The 14,242-nt window shown below is 33.5% G+C and overlaps 1 protein-coding gene and 2 non-coding genes across 3 annotated transcripts; 1 reads left to right on the top strand and 2 right to left on the bottom strand.

Annotated features, from left to right (window-relative positions):
- Window positions 1-2,586: 2,586 nt before the first annotated feature.
- LOC124838133 (U5 spliceosomal RNA) lies at window positions 2,587-2,702 on the bottom strand. The gene has a single exon (XR_007028815.2). It is a non-coding gene; the product is annotated as a U5 spliceosomal RNA (small nuclear RNA).
- Window positions 2,703-4,579: 1,877 nt separating this feature from the next.
- LOC124838132 (U5 spliceosomal RNA) lies at window positions 4,580-4,698 on the bottom strand. Its single transcript, XR_007028814.2, has one exon. It is a non-coding gene; the product is annotated as a U5 spliceosomal RNA (small nuclear RNA).
- Window positions 4,699-9,957: 5,259 nt separating this feature from the next.
- Window positions 9,958-14,081, top strand: LOC124838124 (putative cyclic nucleotide-gated ion channel 14). The gene is made up of 7 exons (XM_047313645.2): window positions 9,958-10,433; window positions 10,536-11,091; window positions 11,381-11,593; window positions 11,699-12,000; window positions 12,152-12,263; window positions 12,582-12,818; window positions 12,991-14,081. Exons 1-7 carry the CDS (start codon window positions 10,405-10,407, stop codon window positions 13,702-13,704), a joined length of 2,163 nt encoding a protein of 720 aa, XP_047169601.2. The 5' UTR covers window positions 9,958-10,404; the 3' UTR covers window positions 13,705-14,081.
- Window positions 14,082-14,242: the final 161 nt, after the last annotated feature.

Below are 14,242 nucleotides of genomic sequence, written 5' to 3'. Positions count from 1 at the left end.
CTCTTTCCTCATAGCTTTGCTCCTTCAACAATTGTTCGTTCTCTACTTCTTTGTCTCATTATCTTTTATTTCAGGTTACTCCTCTTCAACCCAAAAAGTCGTTTAAAATGTCATTAGGTTTTCTTCACTGATGAACCTTAAAGCTGTTCAAGTTTGTGTTTTAATCATGAGGTAGTGTTTGAGATTGGTAAGATCTGATTTTTTTTTTTCCTTTTTTTTTTGGTTAAGTTCTTTTCTGTGACCGAAACACACAGCATAATGTCTTTCTTCTTCTCAACCCAATTTGTTTTCTGCAATGCTAAGGCGTTTTTTCATCTTCTCAAACCAATTTTGTTTAACCTTAACAGACATACTTGCATTTTCGATATGTGTGAAACTTTTGTTAATTTATTTCCTATTTTTTACTTTTTAATATTCTGTAGTGTGTACTGTTCTAAATTTCGGTTAAGTATGGAGTCTATGGGTATGCACCCATTTGAAAATTGCTATTTATTTTCCAAACATTAAATGCTCTGTTTATAAGTATATTGTCATTTACAACTGCTTAGAAAATTTGAAATTATATGTTATATATATATTTTTATTATCCTTATTATCTATTCTTACTGTTCAACTATCAGATAATTTTGCTTGTTTTATTTCTTCTCTTTATTTGTTCTGTGTGTACAACAACGGTCAAATATAGAACACAAAGAAAGTCCATCAAAATTTGGTATGGATGGAAGGAGTTTTTTACTTTCCATGAATTGGAGGAAAATCTCACTTTTGTGTTTTGAAACGAGAGTATAAGAAATAACAAGAATGTCAAAGTTATGACGTTTAGAAATTGATACTTAAAGTAATTTAATTATTCAGAGATATTTTTTAAAAATAAAATTAATAATAGAATCTCATATTTTAAAATAAATCATATTTCATAAGTGACAGAGTATTTAAACTATTTTAATTTTTTATTAAGCGATATAAAACTATAAGAAATTTTATACAATCTTTTTTAAGTCCCAATGTTAAAGAGAACTTTTTTTATATATGAAAAAAACATTTCATTGTTATAAGCTACTTTATTGTTAATATAATATATAATAAAGATAATAAGAAATTTACTAAATTAAATTGTTTAAGTTGTAGGCATAATTAAAAACATTCTTCTGTGTTTCCAAATATAGCATTGAAGTAAAATTATTTTACAAATAACATACACCATTTTTTTCAATGCCTTAAAAAATGACAACCTCTAATCACCTAGTTTTCAAAATAAAATAAAATTTGGTAAATTTTGTAAAGATGCATGTATATTTAATCACTTTCTTATTAAATACAACTGTTGCATACAAGAGTTTCTCACCACGATGACATTCACAATTTCAACTTTCAGAAAATGTTCATAAAATGCAAATACATATTGAGCTAAAAAACACTACAAGAGATGAAACTGCACCAAGATGAAACGGTAAAATCAAGTTGAACATATACATAGGAAAAAAAATCATTGTTTACACAAAAATATATTTTGCTTTTCTGCTACCTTTACCTTCTACCTTCACTAATAATAAGTTTAATTTTTATTTTAATTTTACACAAAAATATATTTTTTATTGTTAGTGATAGTTTAAAATAAGTTTAATTTTCATTTTAAATATTGATAATTAAATTATACTTTGTATAAAATTAGAGACTTTGAATATATGGTAAAAAAATGAGAAATTTTCATCAAAATTCTTAACTGCATTCTTATTTATTATTGATTTATTCATATTAATTGTTGATTTATTAATGTATTTCTAATTGTAATTTATTTTTTATTAAGTAATTTGAATGATGTAATAACTTTGTATTTTTATGTACGTTTAATATTTTTAATTAGAAATTTAATTTCTTCATGTTTTATTTTTATCAATCAATGTGTTAATCAATTTCATCAATTAAATGATAGTGTTAATACATCAAAAAATAAAACTTGATTAAATATAAATAATTTAATAAAGGTAATAAAATTCAAAATAGAATGAATAAAATTTATGAAATGGTCAAAATAGTTTATTTTCTATTTAATTAATTGATCAAAGTCGTAAAAAGAATAAAAGAACATATTTCACTATAATAAAATATGACAATTTCAGACTTTTTTAAATCTCTATATTCTTTTATGAACATCCTTTGTTTAACTTTACTTTTAACTTGCATAAAATGTACTCCTTACACAACCTTTTGCAATCTATCCTCTAAATTTTCTTTTATTAATATTAAAGAATTTAATAAACATACTTTTGTACATTGTCTAAATTCATAATTTTAATCAACTCAATTTCTATACATTGTTTATAATGATTTTATTAAAAGGACTTTTATTATTCAGACAAAAATACTAATGTTAACATATAATAAATGGAAACAACAGCAATAATTTGAAAATTTAGACTAATATTGCAGTATCTATAAACTTCCTTCAAGTATCAGACCAAACTTACTATAAAACACAACATTATTTATCATATAATAGTATAGAAACTCTGACAAATAATATTATCTTACATATAGCATAGTATACAAAAAACTTAGCATAACAGCAAAATTTAGACTACAATTGCAGGATCTAAAAGATCCCTTCACAAAAATAGGCGTATGCCGCTTAATGTGACAAATACACGGTATTCTTTAGTAAAAGGCGAAAGAATAGTTCGCTTTGTATTTATCACACGACTCCGTGCTTTGGTCATCTGAAGCTTTTTCAATTTATAGCATATAATTGATTTTCACTTTCTGTATTGATCAGTGTGGGCTTTCAACAAGAAGGAAACACCACAAGAGTATCTGTGATGCGGCTAAGTGCAGAGTCACACACTCCTCCCTCCATAGCTTTGCTCCTTCAACAGTTGTTCGTTTTCTACTTCTTTTTCACATTATCTTTTATTTTATAGGTTTCTCTTCTTCAAACCAAAGTCATTTAAAATGTCATTTTCCTTTTGTTCTCAATGTCTCTTTTTGCTACACTCATTCTAATAACTGGTACTCTACACTTCCCTCTAGTGGATGTGAAAGGCTAAAAGCCGATAATCGCATCCATGTTTGTAACCTGTGTTAAGGTGTTATTGGGAGAGATATTGAAGATGAATTCCTTTTTTTGGAAGTCAAAAGAAGAAGGTTAAAATTTCCTTGATAATTTTGCTTTCCTTTTTTAAAATTTAATATTTACAAATCAAAAAGAAGAACCTGATATTTTGAACATTTCACAACCTGTTTATCCACAATACACATAATGCATGTTTTTATCTGAAGTCTTTTCGTTTCATATCTATGATGGAAGTAAGTACACTATTGATAATGAATTGGGTATATTGTTTGTAGTTATGAGTATATCAAATGTGAAAAGTTGCTTATATGTGTTTTCTTCCCTTATATTGTTGTAGTTTAATGAGAATTTTTGTTATTTTTTTCCCTTTATATTGACTTTGTGGAATGACTATGATGCATTTGATACAGAAAAAACTGTTTGATTAACAGAGGATATTGATTAGCTTTCTAGACCTTAAAGTTAACAAAGTTAACATTGATATATTACATTGAATTAGGCCATCAAGCAGTATAGTCTCAAACAGAGTTGAGTTTTTATACTCTTTATATTTAGTACTTCCTTAAATTACATTGTAATAACTGAATTCATCGATGTTATTTATGAATTGTGTGGGTTTCTACGAGAATTTCGGATTATCCTTTAATTGACTTTGACGACAACAGAGATGCACAAGATGATGATATATGCATAAATGGTATGTTCAGCTCTTGAAATGTAATGATAATTTATTGGTGATGTGTTACATGCATTTAGTAGGAAGCTTTTATTTATTCACTACTTTCTTTGATTAATTAATAATTCTTGCTAACGCAGTGTTATTTCCTCATTCTTCAGTTAACATGTTTTCTTCACTTATCGTATTATTCTTTGTCGTATTGATAGGTCTGTGAGAAAGAAATTGGTTCCTTCAATCTCTTCTGAATTGTATATTTATCTGATGAGAAACAAGAATGTCAACAGATGAATGCATTGTTACCGAAATCTTTGTGTTCGTTGGTGTGAACCAATCCTTTGTTTCTATGAGATGTGTGTTACTGCAATTACTAGTAATTGATGTGTGCTAACAGGTTTGACTACATCTGTGTAACATATATTGCTGTCACTTCATAGTTCTTAGTTACAGAAAAAGATATACTCATTTCCTCCTTTTGTTTCTTTTTACAAAGTTATCCCAATTTTTGTGGCATTTTGTGTTTATCGTAAGTATGTTGTAATCAGTGTTGTTAATGTACCTATATGATGACATATTAAGTTTGTTAATTTTTGTGGTATTTTCTGAGAGTCCAACACTAATACTGGATTATAAATTATTTTCCAGTTTACCGTTGAGCTGAGTTTGGGAAAATAACAGATATCACTAAGTCAATTATTTATACACAAAATTTAAATACAAATTCATTCAATTACATAGCAGAATAATTAAATACAAAGAACTAATTCAAAGCCATACCATAGAACCCCTACAAAGAACAAATTCTTATAACAAAAACCCTTTAACTAAATAGCAGGATCCTCTAACGAAGATCCTTGTCCAAAAATTGGCGTATGCCGCTTAAAGTGACAAGTACACGGTATTCTTTAGTAAAAGGCGAAAGAATAGTTCGCTATGTACTTATCACACGGCTCCGTGCTTTCAAATAAAATTCGCGTTCCATTTTATAGCATAAAATTTAAGTTTAACTTCAAACGTTTCTGATTTGGGCTTTCTTAAAAAACACTCGGCTATAAACACACTGCTTCAACTTCATCTTTAAAGCAATTTTATTTTACTGTCTTTCCTTTTACTCTCTTTATTATCTCAAAGTAGAGGAAGAAGAAACTAGACCACAGTTTAACTGAACTTGTGAGAAAGGAAGAACCATAGAGAAGAATAAAATAGAAAGAATGTATCGAATATCTCTCCAATTGGATATTTCCTCACCTGTTTTAAAGTTCTTTCTCTTAGGAGTTTATAAGCCTGTATAAGCTAGCAAATTCTCCTTTTCCTCCATTCCTGTATTGACTTATGCCACCAATTACTACTCATGTTAATAATGTTTCATCTATAATTGTACGGGTTATTATTGATTAATTGAGAGTATTTTCTTTATTTATGGAATACCAAAATGTGAAGAGGCTATGTAGTTGAGAGATTTTAAAATAGGTTTACATTCGTGATTTAGTATGTTTAAAATGGGTTAAATTGGAAAAGAATTTAATCTTTTAAATTTAAATCAAACTGAATTTGATTGGTTAAACGGGTTTGAGTCAAGTTGTGAGTGAATTTACGTAATCTATAAACACAAATCTTGTTATAAAAGTTGAAAGAGTGTATATCTTCTACCAAGATTCTCAATTATTTGTTATTTGGTTTATGATCAAAAGTCTTGGTAGTTAGTTATGTGATTTTATGAATGTTGGTGGTAAGCTCACGAGACTACCAACTTGTGTCCCAAGTTTTGCTTCTTTTCCATATTGGCTTTTATTGGTACCAATACGCTCTGGTTGAAAAACTATTTAGTGAACATTCCACTAGGAATGAAACTAACTCTATCGGTGTCAATATGTTATTATTGTTAATCGACAATAACTATGGTTAAAAACAAGAATTACAATTGAAAGAATAGACATATACAGTTGAGATACAATTTGGTTAAGCAACTGCTAAAGAGTGAAATTATTTCCATTGATTATGTGAAGTCAGAACGGAATCTAGCCGATCCTTTAACTAAACCCTTAGGAAGAAATATGATCTTAGAAACATCGAGGAGAATGAGACTTAAGCTACTAGCAAACAAACAAGTAATGATAGCTCTAAATTGATAAAAACAAGTTACTTATTAGTTTTGATAACACTAAATTGGTTTTAAATCAAATATATTTATTCTTATGGTGTGTGTAAAAGAGATTAAACTTTATAATTAAAATTATGTGCTGAAAGAATTTTAGTTTAAACAAATGTTTTGATGATTTTCATATTCCATATGGGTGGTGTATGATTTGCATCATACATTTGATGAAATCACTTATATGAGTGTCAAGTGAGGTCGCTTGCATAAGATATTGACGTCATCTCTCTAACATTCATTAATACCGGACATAAGCATGACCTAGTTTCTACAACACACGATAACAACAAAGATTATGGGATGTATTGTGATTGATAAACCTTTAACACACGTCAAGTTTCCTTGGTTCATATAACTTACTATACCAACTACATTCTCTGTTAAGTTTTTTGATCCATGATTGATTCATATAGCTTGATATACCTGATTTGATGCATTATATCTTATAAAATCCAAAAAAAATCTTATTTTCTTTCTTTCAATTTTTTTTCTCGTTTGCGATATGCGGAAGCACTAGTGCAAAAATGGCCTTTAACGTCACCCCATAGACGTCCGTCCTCAACAGCCCCAACGTAAATAATTGACCGGTGGAATATCCGTAAATAAGTGAAATTATCGACGTCCGTTGTGGGGGGACGGACGTCTATATAATTATAGACGTCCGGGCCCCACCCACGGACGTCTAAGAGGCTGGACAATCACCTCTTCAACTCCCCTCTGTCAGCCCCTTAAACGTCCGTTGTGGAGGGGGACGGACGTCTACAATTATATAGACGTTCGTCCCCCATATCAGACATTTCGGGTGTTGACAGGGGGGTTGAAGAGTTATTGTCTTCAGCCCTTAAACGTCCGTTGTGGGGGGACGAACGTCTATATAGACGTCTGATATGGACGTCCGTCCCCCCACAACGGACGTTTAAGGGGCTGAAGACAATTAATTCTTCAACCACCCTGTCAGCACCCGAAATGTCCGTTGTGGAGGGGGATGGACGTCTACAATTATATAGACATCCGTCCCCCCATATCGGACGTTTCGGGTGCTGACAGGGGGGTTGAAGAATTAATTGTCTTCAGCCCCTTACACGTCCGTTGTGGAGGGGGCCGGACGTCTATAATATTATAGACATCCGTCCCCCCCCCACAACGGACGTCGAGAGTTTCACTTATTTAGATGACAACACCCTTTTCCTCTCTTCCTTACCGGGAGGGCAATCTTATGGCCTTCACCTCCCGCCCGGCCCGAAAATAGAACCCAGCCCCCCCTTTTGATCCATTCATTTCTGCAAGCAGGGGGGATCTTCGATGCTGTCATTTCGAAATGTCCGCTTCAACCGCAGTTTCACCTCCCAAAAAGCAAAGTTGGCTTGACGAGCGCAGATGCGAGGAAGCGGGAGCAAGATAAGCGTTTTTGCTACTGAGAAAACGAACGTGCGACGGTTCAAGACTTAGCCGAGCGTTAGTGAAGCTAGATTTACCGAGAGGCTTCGAGTTAGCGAAGCGCTGTAGTAGCGCCGACCGAAGCCCTATGTGCTAAAATGCTGAGCCAAGGACGCTCCGCCTTATCTATAGAAGCAATCAACCGAGTGCACAAACGGACGTCTTGCAGTGCACAAACGAACGTCTAACCCCAGCCCTACCACAAAACAATTCAGGAGGTGGTCGTCGCGGGACGTCTGACGGGCACGTGGGACGTCTACGTGGACGTCCGAGGTATACACCGGACGTCTGGATAGGCGTCGGGCCTGACACATCAGACGTCTATATACACGTCCGATGTGAACCCCCGACGTCTGAGTAACATCACCCACAAAGACGTCGGAGGAAGGGCGGACGTCAAAAGATCAAAAAAACGGACGTTTAAAGCCCTTTCTGCACTAGCGAAGATTGTTATAAAAATTGAAAGAGTATTGCAAAATTGTGTATATCTTCTGCCAAGATTCTAGGTAGTTTTTCATTTGGTTTTTGACCAAAAGTTTCGATAGTTAGTTATGTAATTTTGTAAATGTTGGTGGCTATATCAGAAGACAACTAACTTGTTCCCCAAGTTTTTCTTCTTCTCCACATTTCAAGGCCTTCATAGGGTGTATAAATACACCTTGATCTTCTTCCAAATATATATTTCTCTCATTCTCTTTTTATCTATTATTTTCTCTTTTCTTTCTTATAATATCTTATATTATCATTTTGGACAATGGTCAACTAGTATCTTGATGTTTGACCGAGGAAACAGTTGCTTTATAAAACTTAGGAAACGAACAAAAATCTTAAAAACAATTAAGACAACTCATTATGTAAGTGGATGAGTCAGTACATCGCATTTATAACATTAAAATAATGAAAATAAAATATGATTCCATAAATTCATAATATTCAAAATAAATGAAAGTCAGTCCAAAATTAACCATTCCAAGTTACATATAAAATAAAATGGCATGGTAATTGAGCATAAATATTTATAAACTTTACTGCACGTTTTTTATTTGTTTCAAAAAAGTTATATTAAAATTACAAAAAAATAGAAATATTTTTTTAATAATTACCAGTTTTGTATTTTACATCGGTTTTAGTAACATTTTATTTTTTGATGTAGTTTTCACATCTCAAAATCAAGTTTTAGTTCGAAAATTATTATTACAGTGATATTTTAGAAAAGCATACTGCTAATCTTTCTCATAAAAGTAACATATATAGGTTTAAAGCAACAAAGTTGGTTGCTTTTCTATTTATAAAACCTTTTTTTCTTTATCTTGAAAAACTGAAAAGAAAAAGTTTCATAACACAACTTTTAACTCCAAAAGTAACAGTTTATTCAATAATAATACTTCAATTCTTAAGACAATAACTTCAGAGGTTTATTTTTTTATATATTCAATCTGTATATGTATTTCTGACAATTGAATACATCTCTACATTTGAATATGCATCAGCTCCCACTATCAAGGTGTAACATGACATCTACATTCATTTTGTCACAATTAAACACTTCACCAATAAGATCCACAATTACTGATAAAAGTGTCGAGGATAGCAAGCATCAACAAAAGATATTTTCTCTTTCCCTTTGGATAATGATGGCTTCACCCTATACATCCAAAAAAGTGAAGGACTTTCTACATCACCACACCAATCACTGCATATGTTAAGAGTTGCAAAATTGAAAGAAAAACTCCCAAAAAAACAGAAACTACAAATCAAAGACTTGGAGTCAACTCGTTGGATTTTCCTCTATTTCTATAAGAAGTTTATGTAGAATTCATTATATAGTGTTGATCTAGCTTTGATATTATATATGTGGTTGGACGAACAATCGTTAGTCACACATCTCAACAAGCTACTTCAAATGGTCATGGAATCGACCGAATAACTGACGATTAGGAAAATTAATTCTAATATTAAACAATTTAAGGTAAGTTGTGATTACTACCAATTGAGTCACAATTAGACCGTTGTTAATTAAAAACTCATTCTAAAATTTATAAATATAAGTATTAGGTATAGAAATAGATGATTGCATTTAGTGTATCATTAATATCTGAAAAGTAAACATTTAACTGACTTTGACGTCAGAGTACTTTTTGCCTGTGTTATCCGCACGGTTACGATGGACGACTACAAGAGTTAAAAAGTAAAAGACAACTTTTAAACTCTTTATACTACTTTCTAGATATTGGACATCAATCTTGACCCTACTTCCCGAAATGCTCATCACATTGGTACCATTGATTGAGGTTTAACAAAAAGCTGAGTGGAAAATCTTTAAAATTCTGAACCTTCTCATGAATATTTTATTATTTACTACCTATGTTAGTTATATTAGAATCACATCGATCTTTAAAGAATGTTATATTTGTTAATTATATATGCTAATTTTTGTCAATTATTTAACGGTTGCTTCGTATAAAGCGTCAACGTCCACCTCATGAGTGCAGGCCACAAGTTCATGTACATTATTTTGGCCTGCTTCTTCCTATTTCTCCTTTATTCAGAAAAGAAGCATTAAACTTTATGAAAAACATCTTCATCTATTAAAATTCATATCAAACACATAAATCAGTTCACAATATTAAAATGTGAAAATGCAAGTTGGTGTATTTTTGGTATATGTATATGTAGTTTTGTCATGGTTCCCACTTCCCACGTTTACGCTTGTCCATTGTGAGCTGTGTTAATGGCAGGCCGTTTTGGTGGTTACTCTTCCGTTGTCCACGGAAGCATTCAAGTCAAACCCATTTTGTCCAAATCCAGAACCGTATCTTTAAGCTTTGGATTGAATCGAAGCTTATCATTCCCCTCCTTTACCCAACTTGTCTTTTTTCTTCAAAATCTTATTTTGGTTGCATTTGCATACGAAGAACGAAACTCGTTTCATTGATCAGAGAAGAAGCATGCAGTGTGCTTTTCTTCATTGTCATGTTGCAACTTACAATTCAAAGCAATGCACTCCTCAGTAGAAACAGTGTCTGTGTGTGATTTTGACTGTAAAACTCCATCATAATCATAGTAATGGAGAAGAGATATGAGAAGTTAGTGAGGTGAATTCAATACCGTGGTCCTTTTTTATTATTCTTTTTCATTCAGTTTATACCCTTTGTTACAACTTTGATCAGATTTGAATAGTGGTTTTGAAAACTCAGGTTTTCCAGTGATGAAGGTAAACAAAGTCTTGAACTTCCTTGGGAAAAGCTAGACTCTCAGAAACACCATGAGAAGGCATTCACAGTGTATCCAGAATGCAAAATGAGTATTGGTGACAAGAACAGAATGAGTATCAAAATTCCCGCGCTTGCAAAGTTTAAGGTTTTCCCAGAAAACCATGAGCCATGGAAGAAGAAAATTCTTGATCCTGGCAGTGATGTAATTTTGGAGTGGAACAGGGCATTCCTGTTTTCTTGCATTCTGGCACTGTTTGTTGATCCGCTGTTTTTCTACCTTCCCTCAGTGGCAAATGATGGGAAATCGTCGTGTATGGCTACTGATTTGAATATAGGAATTGTTGTGACATGTTTCCGAACATTTGCTGATGTTTTCTATCTGCTCAACATGGCCATCAAGTTCAGAACTGCCTATGTATCACCGAGTTCTAGGGTGTTTGGAAGGGGTGAGCTTGTTATGGATCCTAGGCTTATTGCAAGGCGATATTTGAGATCAGAGTTCTTCCTAGATCTTGTTGCTACATTACCTCTTCCCCAGGTATCACATATGCTTCAGCTATAGTATTCTCATGTTGTGTTTAATGCATGAAAAATTGGGTTAGTGACTAGTCCCACATCGAACGGAGATCATGCAAGTTTTTGTATCAACTTGAATTCAACATCTTTCTTCCTTCTCCTTTTCATAAAGTAGGAAAACTTAAAAATTTAATGTTTTAAAATTGAGTTAAAAATGGTGTAGAGATCCTTTGGGATTGTTTTTGTCATCTGGCTTTGTATATTTGTCCCTGGAAGTGATGTTAAATGACATGTCTTTTCTTTGTTGGCAGATTGTGATTTGGTTTATCATGCCAGCAATCAGAAGCTCCCATGCTGATCACACCAACAATGCACTTGTACTCATTGTTCTGCTTCAATATGTCCCCAGATTATATTTGATCTTCCCATTAAGTTCTCAGATTATTAAAGCCACTGGAGTAGTTACAAAGACAGCTTGGGCTGGGGCTGCTTACAATCTTTTACTTTACATGCTAGCTAGTCATGTATGTTATGTTTTCTTCAATCACAAATTGTCTTTCATAATTACAAATTAGTTGTTATCTCCCAGCATATCAGATTTTTAATTATTCATTACTCCCTTTTCGTAGGTGTTGGGGGCATCATGGTATCTGTTATCAATTGAAAGGCATGCTACTTGCTGGAAATCTGAATGCAGAAATGAAAGCCTCCCTGTAAAATGTGCTCTTAAGTACTTAGACTGCAGCACTTTAAACCAGGATGATCGCATGAAGTGGGTAAACAATACTTCTGTGTTTGGTAACTGCAATCCTGAAAATACCACCAATTTCGACTACGGAATTTTTGCAAGTGCAGTGGAAAATAATGTTATCTCCTCTGTGTTTATAGAGAAGTATCTCTATTGTCTGTGGTGGGGTTTGCAGAACTTAAGGTCTGGTTCCACAGCTGTTGTTAACCATATCTGAATGCTCAGTTATCTTTCCTTACACTATAGATGAATATTTAACATAAATTAAACTGAACATCACATGTCTGTCTTCACTGTTCACATATGATTAATCTTTTCCTTTCTGTATTTTCAGTTCCTATGGCCAGGGTTTGACCACAAGCACATTCATTGGGGAAACTGCATTTGCAATAGTCATGGCTATTCTGGGTCTGGTTTTGTTTGCGCACTTAATTGGTAACATGCAGGTAATTAGAATGTTCAAATCCACGAAATCTAATTTCAAAAGTAATTTTGTTTGCGGAAATTCTATCTTTCTTTACATTTCTATTACTTGAATACAGTAAGTACCATCCAACACACTTTTTACCTTTTTACTAAAACCATTACACGTGAATTCTTGTGTCTTCAACATAAACTCTGAAATAGTTGCAATGGTTTGTCATCTGTCATTCTCATTTCAGAAGGAGTTAATATCATCATCAAACAAGTTTGACTAAACTGTTTCCTATAGCCTAAGCATCCTAAATTTATATGAACACCTAAGAATGCTGAATTCAGTGCAGACCTATTTGCAATCTATTACTGTGAGGCTTGAAGAATGGAGGCTCAAGCGACGTGACACTGAAGAGTGGATGAGCCACCGTCAGCTCCCACAAAATCTGAGAGAGCGTGTCAGAAGATTTGTTCAATACAAGTGGCTTGCAACTCGCGGGGTTGATGAAGAAACAATCCTACGTGGCCTGCCTATTGACCTACGTAGAGATATCCAACGCCACCTTTGCTTGGACCTTGTTCGACGTGTAAGTTCACACAATAAATATTCATCTATCATGCTATTCTCTTTTGAACATGAAATCAGCATGAAGAAATGTTCAATAGTTTAACTCGACCATGCATAAGGACTACACGTAAACTCATGCTATGTATACACACACACACGTAATGTAATGGCTTCTTTTTCACCAATTTCAGGTTCCTTTTTTCTCACAAATGGATGATCAGCTACTTGATGCAATATGCGAGAGATTGGTATCATCATTGAGTACTCAAGGCACGTACATAGTTAGAGAAGGAGACCCGGTTACAGAGATGCTCTTTATCATCAGAGGGAGACTTGAAAGTTCAACCACAAATGGAGGCAGAACTGGTTTCTTCAACTCCATTACCTTGAGGCCTGGTGATTTCTGTGGAGAAGAGCTACTTGCTTGGGCATTGCTTCCAAAATCCACTCTCAACTTGCCTTCTTCTACAAGAACTGTTAAAGCCCTTGTAGAAGTTGAAGCATTTGCCCTAAGAGCGGAAGATCTTAAATTCGTGGCCAATCAGTTTAGACGTCTCCACAGCAAGAAGTTGCAGCACACTTTCCGTTTCTACTCTCACCATTGGAGGACATGGGCAACATGCTTCATTCAGGCTGCTTGGCGCCGGTTCAAGAAGAGAATGTTTGCCAAGAGCCTAAGCTTGAGGGAATCCGAGTCCTTCAATCACTATCAACATAATGAAGAAGAGCACAGTGCAGTGACTTCAAACACTGCACAAGTAAAACAAAACCTAGGTGTCACTATACTGGCTTCAAGGTTTGCTGCAAACACAAGGAGAGGAGTTCAGAAGATGAAGGATGTAGAGCTGCCCAAGTTGCAAAAGCCTGAAGAACCAGACTTTTCAGTAGAGCCTGATGATGATTAGATCAGCATTGCAATCTACAGTTCCATGACCATCTTCAAGAGTTAAAATCACTATTCCTCTCACAAATAATTCGGGTCCATAGCTACAATACGTGTGTATTATTTGTTTGCTGATAGAGAAGCTTTCAGGTTTTCTCTTAGCCTGAACCTTTTTTGGGATGGTACATCTCTTAACCTATACTTTACCACTTGCTTTATGATGTGTGATCCTATCGCAGTCAACATAGTTGATGTCCCTACGCATCAACTTCTAGCAAGAAGTTGCTTTTGTGTGTTTGCAGTTTGGTACATCTTCCCAAAAAACGATTTTTATCTTGTATATTACAGTTACTTGACATACCACTTGTATATTACACTGCACCATTGTTCTTGTTTGTATACTTTTCTACTCGTTCCGGTCTTACTACAGCTCTGATTCTTGCTTTTACATTTTCATTGTAATTTAAATATACAATGTATTTTGACTACTGTGAAGACTTAAAGCATTGTGTCATTAAGTTTTTTCATGTTATATTCAGATTAAAAGGATTTCACAGTTG

The sequence above is a fragment of the Vigna umbellata genome, chromosome 2 (genome assembly GCF_029865625.1).
Source record: "Vigna umbellata cultivar VRB3 chromosome 2, Vumbellata_1.0, whole genome shotgun sequence".
Lineage (NCBI taxonomy): Eukaryota > Viridiplantae > Streptophyta > Magnoliopsida > Fabales > Fabaceae > Vigna > Vigna umbellata.
This window is presented reverse-complemented; position numbering and strand designations above follow the sequence as displayed.

Excerpts from the sequence above, each read along its gene's own strand:
- LOC124838124 (XM_047313645.2), top strand. The coding sequence starts at position 10,405 with ATGGAGAAGAGATATGAGAAGTTAGTGAG. Across the intron at positions 11,594-11,698 it reads TTTACATGCTAGCTAGTCAT|GTGTTGGGGGCATCATGGTA; the intron begins GTATGTTATGTT and ends CCCTTTTCGTAG. Across the intron at positions 12,819-12,990 it reads GCTTGGACCTTGTTCGACGT|GTTCCTTTTTTCTCACAAAT; the intron begins GTAAGTTCACAC and ends CACCAATTTCAG.